This window comes from Suillus plorans, assembly GCF_016647745.1.
Source record: "Suillus plorans strain S12 chromosome Unknown HD556scaffold_74, whole genome shotgun sequence".
Taxonomy (NCBI): Eukaryota; Fungi; Basidiomycota; class Agaricomycetes; order Boletales; family Suillaceae; genus Suillus; species Suillus plorans.
The window spans coordinates 227,639-241,753 of record NW_024537458.1 but is presented as its reverse complement, the minus strand read 5'-3'; the positions used below and the strand labels follow the sequence as shown (position 1 = coordinate 241,753).

General features: G+C 40.4%; 1 protein-coding gene across 1 annotated transcript; it reads right to left on the bottom strand.

Moving 5' to 3' along the window:
• Positions 1 to 10,008: 10,008 nt before the first annotated feature.
• Positions 10,009 to 10,428, bottom strand: HD556DRAFT_1246200 (uncharacterized protein; the record flags this gene model as incomplete). Its single annotated transcript, XM_041298589.1, has 2 exons — positions 10,009 to 10,170; positions 10,219 to 10,428. 2 exons carry the CDS (start codon positions 10,426 to 10,428, stop codon positions 10,009 to 10,011), a joined length of 372 nt encoding a protein of 123 aa, XP_041155194.1.
• Between the last annotated feature and the right edge of the window lie 3,687 nt (positions 10,429 to 14,115).

Below are 14,115 nucleotides of genomic sequence, written 5' to 3'. Positions count from 1 at the left end.
AATTATAAAAAAATGAAACTGAAATGATTTTTGTGTCTATGGTACATGAAATAGTAGTGATTTAGCAAGGCAAGGCTGCTCTTCTGACTATGAGCAAGACAAAGAGAATGTGGTAGGATGGTTTATGATACCTGTCAGTAGTAAGAAAAACTGTCTGTATAGTGATAGTGATGAAAGCAAAAATCAGTAGCTTTGAAGTTGTAACCATCCTCCGAGAAATCTTCTTCTAAAACTTCTTCATAAGATCCTTCAGGATAGTCTGCTGCTGATAAATCCAATGCAGTTTGAATGTCTAATGTGCCTAGCCTTGAGTAAACATGTATTGGCTCTGGCTAATAATGATGTGAGTGTCTAACCTGGCCAACAGGTTGTTTGGATAACATTACCATAGGATGACGGCAGAAGCACTTTATTTTCAGATGTTGCAGGCACGTGTATTTCAGGCACCAGTAGAAAGGAAGTCAAATATAATAAATAAGAATAGTGAGAGTGGCTGGAAGGATCAGTTCATTAGACTGGTCCTTCTGAACTTGTATTTCCACCCATCCTTCAGATACTCTTAGTACTTTGTCAAATACCCCTATGTAGTGATATACAATTTGTGTTTGGTCTTCTAAGGACAGAGTGTCCTTGAGTTGGATTTTGTGATCTAAATGGAGCTGCACATAAGATGCTACCCAGTGATTTTGACTGAGCAGTTTGCCTGGATATTTATGTGTTGCACATGTAGCATGAATAAGAGGAGGAGGCATAATGCTGCTGGAAGTGCTGAATTATGAGGATAGTTTAGTTTTAGGATGAGCCATTATAACAGAAAGTTTGAAGGAGCATAGAGTCAATTAAAATTAGGATTATATAGCTAGAACAGCTGATGATTTAATTGGAAAATGGTCTCGATACAATTAGAATATAAAACTTGAAATATAGGACCAAGGTTTGATACCAAGGTATGGGGTGACTAGTCTAAGGACTAAGTTGACAGACATAATCTTTTGGAGTTATTCCTAGCATTAGTTATGTCCATGCATGATTCCCGTATCATGCAGGACACTGTTAGCCTATGAATTGTATGCAAAAATAGTAACCTGTAGTATGTCAACTCTTTTGACTAATTCTGAAAATGCCCCTTTAACTTCTGGACCATTATCAGTTATCATTTGGCCTATAGCTCCATATTAGCAGTAGATATCTTCTCAGAAAAACTTGCTGAGAGATTTCGCAGTATTAGACTTCAATGCTCATCCATCTACATATCGTGATAAATCATCTCGTGCTAGCACTATGTATTAGTAACCATGGGCTGTTAGCATATTCATAATGTCTATGTAAACTTTAACAAACAGGGTTGCAGGGGTTAACACAGTGATTGGAATATGTATCTTCTTAGTAGATTGAACATGGTGCCAAACATTTGCTAGCAAATAGGGCCAGAAAAATCAGTACTGAATTGTCTCCCAAGTTGAAAATTCACCATGATGTCCTAATTCCTCATGGGCTTGCTTAAGTATAGCTAATTGCTTCTGAGGGTTTAGTACCACCAGCAAAAGTGATCTTCTTTGCATTTATGTAGAATTCCTTGAATCCAATGATTCATTGCAGCATTAGGTTGTAAGTTAGGTTTATTTAGCATTCCCTTGATATATTTAGCATCTACTTCTACATGGAGAGTCTTAGCTCTGATAACATGGACACGAAATGCTCATAAGGCTTGGAATAATCCGAACAACTCCAGTTTAGGTTGTGAATATCTGGACTCTACTTCTGAAAAAGGGATAGATCCATAATAAGCTGGCTATTGTTTTCCATCTTCATCTATTTTGGATAGGATAATTCCCACTAATATATAGCTTGAATTGACTAAAAGAATGATAGGGAGTTCTGATCTGTAGTTGATAGATTGTAATGCTGAAGCTAATGCTACTAAACTCTTCAAGATTTCAAATGATGTCTTTCTTCTTTCATCTCATATAAAATCAAAATTCTGTCTCCAGAGTTTAGTAAGTGGTCTTGCTAATTTTGAATAATCCGGTATCCATAGTCTAATTGTACCACATAATCCAAGGAATCCTCTTGCTTCCTTTGGAGTTGTTAGGTCTGGCCACTTTAGAATCTTGTCTACTTTATATTTGTCTGATAAGCATCCTTCAGGTGTGCATGTTTGTCCTAGGATTGAAACTTTTGATAAACACAGTTGAATTTTTAAAGCAGAGCATATAGCTCCTGCTTTTTTAACTCTATGCATTATATAATGTACATCCTGAACATGTTCCCATATAAATTTTCAAATTCCTGGATTGTCTGCTAAGACTTCTGGATTACTATTTTCATCTGGGTAAATAGATTTGGTTTCTTTGATAGGTAGATCATCTATGAAAATATTTGCTTTGGCTAGAATTTCATCATAAAGGATAAATGTCATACATTTCTGAAATTTGGCAGGTGAATTAGTAAATCCAGTAGGTAGGGAAGTAATCCTAGTAGAGTTAGGAATGCAGTGAGGTCACAACTTTCGGGGTGAAGCTTACAAACATCAAATCCCCAGAATAAATCAAAGACTGTGTAACATTGTGCCCTAGCAAATGGTTCTATAAGATCATCTAGTATAGAAGGTAGTCCAGCATCACATATAGTTACCTTATTTTACCCTATCATTATCTTCAAAGGCCAATGTGTATTCATTAAGGTGCATGATGTGCTCAAATAATCTTTCTTCTTCTGGTGATAGGAATCCAGCCAAATTTATATGAAGGGCCTTCATATGTTTGGCAGTGATTTTAATAAATGGCTTAAATTCAGGAGAATGAGATGATAAGGTTGGCAATGTATTCAAAGAGTCATAGGGAAACTGTTGGTGGACCTATGCTTCCTAAGGAAATACTCCTGGAACAGGCTTAATTTTCTTGTCAATACACTTGTACATTGTGGATGAAGCAGGGATGTCATTTGAAATGTCAATATTGATGTCTTCCATTGGAAAGTCCATTGGTGCCCAGAATATTTCAACTTCTTGTTCCTGACCCTGAGATATATCAGTAATTAACCATATAGCATCTCTGGGTTCAATTTCATCATATTCAGTTTGGTAGGATGATGTCATTTTGTATATGTCTTTAGATCTTATTCAAATATATTTGTAAAAATACTTGATGAGTGTGTTTTGTTAATGTCTGGCAGTTGACAATTGAGTTGATGAATGATGTGACAAATGTTGGCCTAAATATGTGTTGCTTTAGATATATTTGATCCAGGGTCTTTTTGCTTGCTTTGATTTGACCAAGTGACTTAGGATTATGTAATGCATTGTTCACACTGCAATGCTCATATGCGATTTACAGACATGAATTTGGCACTAAGGGCCCCTAAGTACATTTAAACAAACAAACAAACACTGGTAGGCATAGGTACTTGTATACAAACACAGGCAATCAACATAGGTACCTGCACGAATTTTGCAGGAAATGATAGCAACAAACTTCAACACAAAAACATACTAACAGTAGGTGGTAGCTATATATAGTAGTACAAACAAGATATTGATAAATAATGTAACTCATACAAGCAATGGTAAGCAAGTACAAGGTAATCAAAGAGGAAAAGCAAAAAACACACACCTTGTATGGGTTAGCAAAGGCATGTCACAAATGAAAACAAATGTAAATGAGTGCATGCTGGTAGTGTTAAAAGGCAAAGTCATTTGAAACAATAACTAAAATTATGCAAATGTTAACAAATATATGTGTTGGTTTGATGAAAACAATAGCTACAAATATACAAATGTTAATATCAATGTTCAAAAGTTGCATGAATTTGTACTTACTTGCAAGTACAAACATGCAACAATGATCACAGACTGATGATAGAATGAAGGTATTTGAGGGTCAGGGCTAAATGTGTATGAGCTGATAATGAATAGGACTTGAGAGTATTTGTACTTATATGCAAATACTGACAAGCGGGCAATGAATCTCATATTGGTAGATTTGAAATGCTGAAGCATTTTGAAGACAGCGGCTAATCATAAATGAATTTTAATGATTGTCTAATGGACTTCATTGACGTATACTTACATACACATGTAAATGGCAACAATGAGCACAAATCAATGACAGTGCAAATATTCAAAAGATCACTAACAACATGAATATAAGTAAATAAAATTGGGGGTTGTTTGTACTCACATGGGGGTACAAACAGGTAAACAAATAGTCATGTACAAACAGTTCAAAGATAGGATGCATCGAAAAACACAAAGACTATGCATGTATGAATACTAAAAGATAAAAGATTAATGATATGTTAGCACTCACATATAAGCACAAATGAGCAAGACATACTGACAAAATAGAGATTATTTGAAGACAAAAGCTAGTGAGGGTTGGTTTGTACTTACTGGTACAAACATACAACACAACCTAACAGTATCACATTGAAAAATGAAGATGTTTGAAAAGCAAGCAAACTAGAATGACATGATTATTAAGTGCAATGACTTGTGTATACCGGTACTTACACAAGTACAGGCAAACAAGAAGCAAAAAGAATCAAATGTATACAAACATATGCAGAATGACAGCTGCAAATACAGATCAGCAAACAGATGTGTATGTGCATCTTCAAAATGTATGTTGAAGAGTAAAAATGAAAAATGACAGATATTAGATGAGGAAGACATTCAAAGACATGAAAACTTATGTAAAAGAGAATTATTGTGAAGAATATACGAGAGTTAGAATGAAGACTTGCTTGGGAAAGACTTACTATTGAAAAACAAAGCAAATGAGAGACTTGATGACCGGGGTATGAAGCATTTGAAGACAATGTTTGAACCTAAGGAAAGATGCACTCACAAAGAGTATAGGAAAGGAAAAAAAATTGATACATTCATGCACCAGTCTTAGGAACAAAGTATTCAGTATCTTCAAAAACATGTGCTGGATCTGGCTGTTGAGTACCAAAGTCCTGTTGATGCTTATGTTTGTGAGTTGCTGTGACACTTGGACCTGTGCTGGGCAGGAATGAGCCTATTTTCATATATGTGTCAAGGAGTATAGAGCACTAACAGTTTCCCTATCCTGATTCATTATTTGTCTAACAATTAACCTCTGTGTGAGGCTGAACCCACATTTCCTGCGCTTAGTACGCCCACTCATCTGCTTTTCCACACATTGGCCACATTGGACGCATGTTCCCATGCTTTGGATACCTCAGAAATGCATTAGGAAAGTCCCTTGTCCATCCATAGTCCATCTAAACCCCATTGGTATGTGAATTTCCTTACCTCGAGGCTTGTAAAATATGTTGCAGCCATATTACATGTCTTTACATATTAACCATCTTTCCTATTCCTTCCTTCTCCGAGTGAGAGTTTAGACAGTATAAGTTGCCTATTACTTGGGACTACTTACTACACTTCTCTCATACTGTATGCCTCTCCCTATAGGTTTACCTTTGAAGTAGTCCCTTGTAGTGCATACTTTGTAGTCCCCATTAGGTTCCTTATACCTCTCTATATATAACCAGATCCTCATGTTCACCCTCTTTCCCAAGTCCATTATCTGGAGATAGAGGATGTGTCTCTTACTTCATCTCTCGCCCACTGTGCACTAACTTAACATTTAGGTACATTAATGCTAGTTCATTATCTGGAGATAGAGGTCTGACTTAACATTTAGTTCCCAAATATTGCACTAGAGAAAGTCTAGGTTTATTGGTGCAAACAACATAACCAGCCAATGCTTTGGTAAAAAAAGTAGCATCATAGTTATGAACAACACAATCCAATGGAACATGCTTAATAGTTGGGTGTTTCATCATCTTGATTGAGTGACAATAGTCCATATTAGGTGGTAACCTGTCTTGTGGAGGAGGATCACTGGTTAGATGTCATTAGATGAAATTATCATGCCATAACATCTTTTTCTGTCTTTTCAGCCAGAGCATCATTTGTGGATATTCATCTTTATGATTGATAGCTCTGTAAGCATTCTTTATGAAATCAATATATAAGTGCTTGGTGTACTTGGTGTTGTAGTTGTCAGTCATGCCATATAGTTTGATCATATAGAGATAATGACAGAAGAAATAGAGTTTGGAAGGTTGAAATTCACTTGAATGCTGAGATCAACAAATATATCTTTGTTGTCATGAAAGTGAGTCAGGGTTTTGTTGAAAAGTGTAAGAGTTTGATCAGTGTGGCAAGGGTACTGAGCAAAATACAGAAAATTAAGGATGACATGAACAACATAAATAAGGCAAGCATTATTCCAGGCAAATGGATATCAATGATGATACTAAGTAAGAAGTGGCAGATTTGATTGTGTTCTGTTTTACTTACATGAGAAAGACTACTGATATCTTTTATATACAGGCAAATATTGTGATTTGGTAGAAGCCTGCATGTATCAACATCAATCTCAGCCTCGCTATATACTTCTTTGATCCACTTGATTAGATAATTGATGATGCACTAATAGAGCTAGTGCAACATATTTAGAGTGATTGACTGGAAGATATTAGCATGCAGGAGGTCCTCCTAAAACAGTTTAAAGATGGGCTTGATACTGCACTCCTGGTACTCTTGTCTACATGTTATAGTCCTTATTGATGAGTGACAAAGCAGTAGGAATTGTTGCCAGGTCTCAAAGCTTCATGAAAATGTCAGGACTTCCCAGCTTGTCACATGGAACATCACACTTTGAACACTCTCCTGATTTTATTTCTGTTGTTAGCAGTTGTTCTAGGTAATTTGCAGAATAGCAGGAAAAAACTGGATGTCCTCATCATACAGCTCCATCACCACTCACCATGGCAATACCATCTTCTCCAGGAACTTTCAAAGGTTCTGAGATATGACACAAGCAGACATGGAATAAATTTGTTGAAGTTCAATATCTAACTGCCTTGTTTGTAATGTGTTTGAGCTTGGCAGTGGGCAGATATGTAAGCAGGATCCATGCTCATTAAGATGGCTTTCAGCAAATTTCTTTCAGAATATTCCCTATCATCATGTAGATGGAATATGTGGATTTTTTCCAAAAATGGTGACCTAAGTTTTGTCTGATAAAAGGATAATAGGTATCACAGTGGCTCCATGTTTCTTGGTCGTTCAATACTATCTTCTTTCATTTGGTTTATCTTGTGCTTTGAGTCCTAGTCTCTGCCTAGTGTTAATTCATTATTGGGTTGTGACAGAAATGCTAAAAAAATGTACAGGCAAGACAAGTGTCTGCCAATACCAAGGTCATATTCCCAGACCTCACTAATAATGGCATCACAGATAGCAGTGAGTATAGAGTCATCCTGTTTGGATAATTAAACACAAAATAGTCACATTCTTTGAAGGGCTGCAATAGTCTTCAAAGAAATCATGCTGGAGCACAAAGGTGAGCATCTGAGCCCATATTTATCATGCTACTTAGAGGCTGTTCGACAACCAGATGTTGCCTAACATTTGGCAAATGTCATCTCAGCTTGGATTTCACCGAAGTTCGGAGCTTGAATCATAGGCCGAATTCGGACTAACCCTAGCACACTGACATGGGCTGTAGGGTATAATACACTGTCCTTACATTTGTACTCTATGCGTCTGTACACCAATGGATCCTCAATCGGGACTCCAGCGTTTCATGCCCCAACATCCAGAAGTTCAATGGCGCCTCATCCAACACTCAATCCTTCTAGTCAGCATCTTAATCAGCGCTACAGCCAATCTACTACAGTCGGTGTATGCCAAGGATCCAGAACCGTATCATACATCTGCTCTCTCGGGTGAAGGCTGGGTGATAGAGCTATTAACTGGCCACCCAGAACAGATTCGTTGTGAACTCGGCATGCACGCACATGCATTTGCACAGCTTATATCTGAGCTTCGTACCTTTGGCTATACCAACTCCAAGTTTGTTTCACTAGAGGAACAACTCGCGATTTTTCTATATATGTCTGTCACAGGACTATCTGTCAGGCACGTCAGTGAACGATTTCAATGCTCCAACGAAACAATTTCTCAGTAAGTACACACTATTAGTTATGATTTGCAGATGTCTCATTGTATATCCTATGTACTAGTTATTTTCGCAAGATGCTCAAGATATTCTCATCTTCGCCCTTCTACACAAGCTATATTCACTTGCCAGATGACTCCATTCCCGATAAAATTCGCTCTGACCCTAAGTTTTGGCCGTTTTTCAAAGATACTATTGGGGCTATTGATGGTAGCCACATTCACGCTTCGCCTCGTGCATTTGAACGAGGTCCCTATCGCAATCGGAAGGGTTTTATTTCACAAAACTGCCTATTTGCTTGTGATTTCAAACTCAATTTTACTTACGCACTCACCGGCTGGGAAGGATCAGCCACGGACGCACGTATCTATGAGGCTGCAGCGGGCCATGACCTTCGAATTCCTGCAGGGAAATATTTCCTTGCAGATGCAGGCTTCCCTCTGCGGCCTGAACTACTCGTTCCGTACCGCAATGTGCGCTACCACCTTGCAGAATGGGGCCGTGCAGGTATGAGGTACGTGTACTGGTGTTATTCTTTCTACAATTCAGCACATTATTTACAGGCCAACTACGAAAGAAGAGCTATTCAATCTGCGTCACTCGTCTGCTCGAAACATCATTGAGCAGATTTTCGGTGTCCTCAAACAATGTTTTTGAATCCTCCATCTATCACCGCCATATGCTATGGACATACAAGCGCAGATTCCAGCAGTGTTGTGCTGCATTCACAACTTCATCCGTTTTCATGATCCCTCGGAAGGTGCGCTACCTGAAGCAGACTATTCGGACGCTCACAGCACACACACCGGCACCAACTGGGAGCAGGCAGTAGAAGAAGCTTCGGCTGCAAACAACGATCTGCATGCACAGCATGATCTCATTGTGCACGTGATGTGGGTTGAGTATCAGTGTATTTTAGAAGAACAATGTGTCCTTGGTAATGACGACGACGATGTTTCAGATGACGAGGATGGACTGGACTAATTCTCACTAGTAGCAAGCACCATGTACTTGTATTTGATCTGTTCCAATTCATATATGATTCAATGATGCGTGAAATACATGTAGAATGAGCAGTACATGAAATGGATACTACATGTTAGTACGAGACGAGAAATGTAACAAGCACGGCAAACAAGTGCGGCAACACGAATGGTATGATAGTACTACTGCAGAGAGTCCAAGAGCTCTAAGATAAATGCACGGTGTGTCTCATAGTCATCCTCGAGCCCAACATAGATAGCAAGCTTGTTATCCCCCCCTGCAAGGGAAAATATGCACAGGAGACTGGCTCTCTGACCAACCGACAAAAAATCCCCATCTTTGCTGCGCATAATCTCTAGGCCATGAGAGATGATATTTGGTACAGTTGGTACAACAACCTGAGGGACTGGTGGTGGAGGTGGAGTGGCTATGGTCTTCTCGATAACATCTGTGAGGCAGTTGATGCTACCTTGCATGTTCATGATGGCAACTGCTGGAGTAATCTTCACAGCAAACTTTGCAGCACTATTTATTTCTGGCTGCGTGCCAATTTGGGCTGACACTCGCACCTTCTTGGGAGCTGGTAATGATACCAATGTTGATGAAAGAGGAACAGGATTGATGAATGTGGGAGGGGCACCAGTGCGTTGAGATGAAGAGTCGACAAAAGTGTCAGTGCACATGCATTTACTGGACTGTGAGCCAGCAGCCTGAGTAGTAGCGGAGGTTCCATGAAGTTGGGCACTAGGTGGCATCATCAAGTCAGGGCTCATGCCGGGCACATCACTGGGGGCAGCGGCTCCAGAAGTGTCTACATCCATCTCAAGAAGGTCGAGGCCTCCGTCAAAAACATCAAGCACATCATCTGTGGTATTGACAGATGGAGGGGGTGCAGTAGCCGGGTGTAACACATGCCTTCCACGAGCGCCACTATTATCGCCTAAGATCATCTGCATGTTGTCATATGGAGCCCACCCTTTGTTGCGAAGGGGGCGCATCACAACTCGTGACTTTTGGGCATCAGTCAAATGCAATAGAATTGATTATAATTACATACCTTGGGGTCAACATACGTATCCCAAACACTGGTGGCAGCTGTCCCCCTGATTCTGGCCCCCCGCACATTATCCCAATGGAAACCAGACACGTTGCGATAGATCTCTATTTGATTGTAGATTTTTTTGAGCTAAAACATGCTCGTAAACTTATAATCATTCAAGAAATGATCACATACCGATGTCCACTTTGTCTTAACCATCTTGCTCGTCTTCGGAGGGCCTATTGTTTGAATTGCATGACTGTCGTTGATAGCAGTGGCTGCGCTGTTGAAGGTGGGCATCGTGAAGTTCCCACCATCACCACCTGCTGCCCGATTCTGAATCAGGTGTTGGAGTAGAAGGTCCACTTCTGTGTCTTGCCAGTGTGCCTTTATGTTGTCCGACATCGATGTTACTTCAGGTTGAGCCATGAGGACTGTAGTAAAGCTAGCACAAAGAGCAGTGAGTGCAATAACAGAGGTGTAGAGTCTCTGCTGATGAGAGCAGTCAATAAGATAAGAGTTCATGGTAGATGTACAGGTATGAGATGTAAGGTTTGAGCTCCGACGATTGACTGAGACACTTGAAGCCGAGAATCCTCACATGACATTTGCCAAATGTTAGGCAACATCTAGTTGCCGAACAGCCTCTTACCTATGTTAGTCTGGAATGATACAACCAGCAATAGTTGCAAGCATGCACCAACAGTGACTGAGCTTTCATCTGTGTCTGTAACAAAGTCAGTACAGTGTGTAAACAACAATCTTGCTGGGTGGCAAGAAAATATCAGGTTAAGCTATGCCTAGCTGCTATGTCTAAACAGACATGTTTGACCCTAAAGGGAATTGCTACTAGAACGATGATGGATATATGCGACCCGAGAGCATGCTAAGTGTAGGAAAATAGTGGACAGGTATGTGTAAGGTATAGGAATGTATCCAAGGCTATGTGTGCAGGAATACATGGCTGGAGGTGTGGAAAGTGCGGGAAAGTGCAGATAAGATATAGGGAAGTCAAGGAACAAGGTTTAGGGCAAAGGTATATTGTGAGGTAAGGGAAAATCTAGGTATAGTCCAGATATAAGGAACCTAATAGGGGCTAAAAGTGCACACTACAAGGGACTACTTCAAAGGCAAACTTATAGGAAGAGGTATACAGTACGAGGAAAGTGTAATAAGTAGTCCCAAGTAATAGTCAACTTATACTGTCTAGACTCTTACTCAGAGTAGGAAGGGATAGAAAATATAGTAAATATGTAAGAACATGTAATAAGGCTGCAACACATTTTACAAGCCTTGAGGTAAGGAAATTCACATACCAATGGGGTTTAGATGAACTATGAATGGACAAGGGACTTTCCTAATATTTTTCCAAGGTATCTGAAGCACAGGAACATGCATCTAATATGGCTGATGTGCAGGAAAGCGGATAAGTGAGTGCGCTGTGGATACAATAATTCTGATGGTGATTCAGAACAATGTGTTGGGTCTTGCAGAACCTAGCTGCTATTCGACCCTAAAGGGTTTCTGGACCAGGCTCAAGGCTCAGAGAAGAGAAAATATGATAGAAACTTGCTGACAACTTAGACTCATAGTGGATACTGATGAAAAGATTACTTGATTATGTAAGCTACAAAAGTGCAAACATAACACTAAGGTAAAAACAGTCTCTGCAAGGCTAGCCAGGAATCATTCCCTACAGTGCTAAGTGTAGGAAAAGCAAGTTTGGCCTCACACAGAGGTTACTTGCTGGACAAATGATAGACAATGATAAGGAAACCTATACTCCTCTATACTCCTTGACACATATATGAAAATAGCCTATTTGCTGCCCAGGGAGGTTCAGAGTATTACAATGGAAGACACAGAAAGAAATCAGAGGTGGTGGTCATAATGAGAGAAGCCATATGTGTGGCCTCTTTAAGATTGAGTTGAAGCAATACTCAACTAAAAATAGGTGTAGCTTCCACTCTCATGAGTCATATGGGTGTGTCAGTTGACACTAATGACTCTGCAAGTGAATATGATATCAGTGATTCTGAATCCAAAAATTCAGATAATGATATGGTAGAAGTTGAAGATGATGATATCTCAGTGGAGTTGGTGGTTAGGCTGAGGTGTGAGATCCATAGGAGTGGGCCCAAAATGTGTGACTGGGTGGGCCTGCACGCTTGAGGGTGAGAATGAGCCAGGCAGACTTGCAAAAATTTTGATGGATGGGCCCAGCTTATAGGCATACTTGGAAAAAGGTCAATGGATGGGCCCAAAATGTGCGACCGGGTGGGCCTGCATGCTCGAGGATAGGCCCAGTGTATCTGCATTTAATCTTGAAAATTGTGACAGATGGGCCCACCTCCCGAGTATTTTGACTTGGAAACAGCAATGGACGGGCCCAGTCCGCTGTATTTGTACTCAGAAAAGGCGACAGATGGGTCCAGTCCCCCATGAATAAAAATGGGCACAGCCCCCCACATATTGGACTAAAAAGGCAACCCACTAGCTTCGGGTGGAATCTTGGGAAAGGCTATGGATGGGCCCCAGAACATACATATTTGCTCATGAAAATGGTGGTGGATGGGCTGAATGTGCTTGGAAGGTCCTAGGAATATACCCTTCCACCCATGTATTTGGAATTGGAAAGGGCAATGGATGGGCCCAGCACTCGTGTATTGCTGAGAATGGTGGTGGATGGGCTCAATGCATATGCGTACTTGGAAAGCCTATAGATTTGGTCTCGGAGAAGGCGACGGGTGGGCCCAACTTGTGTGTATTTACTCCCGAGAATGGCGATGGATGGATACAGCATGTATGTTGCATGCTGGAAAAGGGCTATGGATGGGCCTGGCACGTATGCAAATAGCCTAGGATGGATAAGCCATGCATACGCGATGTGCAGACCCATCCGGCATCCATTCCTATTGACCGCATACACATTCCGAAACCAAACACATAGTAAAAAGATTGGTATGTAACATGAGCCATCCATCATCCCTTGCAAGAGCAATGATTTCTGAGCCCATCAGGCAAATATAACAAATTGGTCTGGCTGCAGTCTGCACAGCCTAGTCTGCTATACTTGCAAGACAAGTGTGTTCGACCCGAGGGGTTTGCTGTAAGGTAATAGAATAATCAGTGATACTAAAAGGAAGATAGTCCGAAGCGCGGGAAACAAAGTCCGAAGGTAAAAATGGAAGGTCTGATGTTTTCAGGTTTCAGGTTAGTGGGTTTCATTGGGTTATGTCGGATTAGTGTCGGTAATGTAACGAATGTCAGGGATAGTGAATGGCAGGTTACTGTCAGTCTTTTCAGAGTGTTTTCAGAGAATGAAAGGATGATATTGCGGAATTCAACAAAGAACTACAAACATCAAATGACCTCCTCCTACTCGGAGGTAGAAAGGTAAATAAGTAAGTAGGAGGTATGTGACATATATAGTGTCTATGTAGAATTTCGGAGTGCTATAGGCGAAAGTAGTAGCAGTAATTTTCGGATCCGATGTCCTATGTAATAAGACATGTGGTACTGTGGACATGTGATAATGCAGTCTACAGTGTTTAGCAATGTGAAAACAGATAACTGTGCACCTAGTAGGAATAGATACAACAGGACAGGACATAGGGAAGACAAGTGCGCAGGAAAATATCAGGTCTGATGCACGGGAAATATCGGGTCTGTCAGATTAGTGTCGGACTGCTACAGCATGGCAGGCAAAACCATTGCATCTACATGTGGCATCCTAATGAGTTCCGATATAATATATTACATCTATACACCCATACATGTATTTTGTGCTTGGGCAGAGTGGCAGATGGGCTCAGACCCCTGACAAGGTCCCAATGATAGGTCCGCCAGGCACTTCTGACATCCTATTTGTGCCTTGGTGAAATATAGTGTATCATCTGCTGGGCTGACGATCCAGTACAATAGTTGGCGGCCGCCTACATACAACTACATATCAGGTCATCACCACTTAGCATGCTGGGTAATCATAATCAGTTCCGGATGCACCCTCTGTGTATGATGCTAAATAATATTGGGTATATGCAGGTGCCGTCTGGCCAGTATCACAGTGATTTGCAGAACCAAGAGAGTACG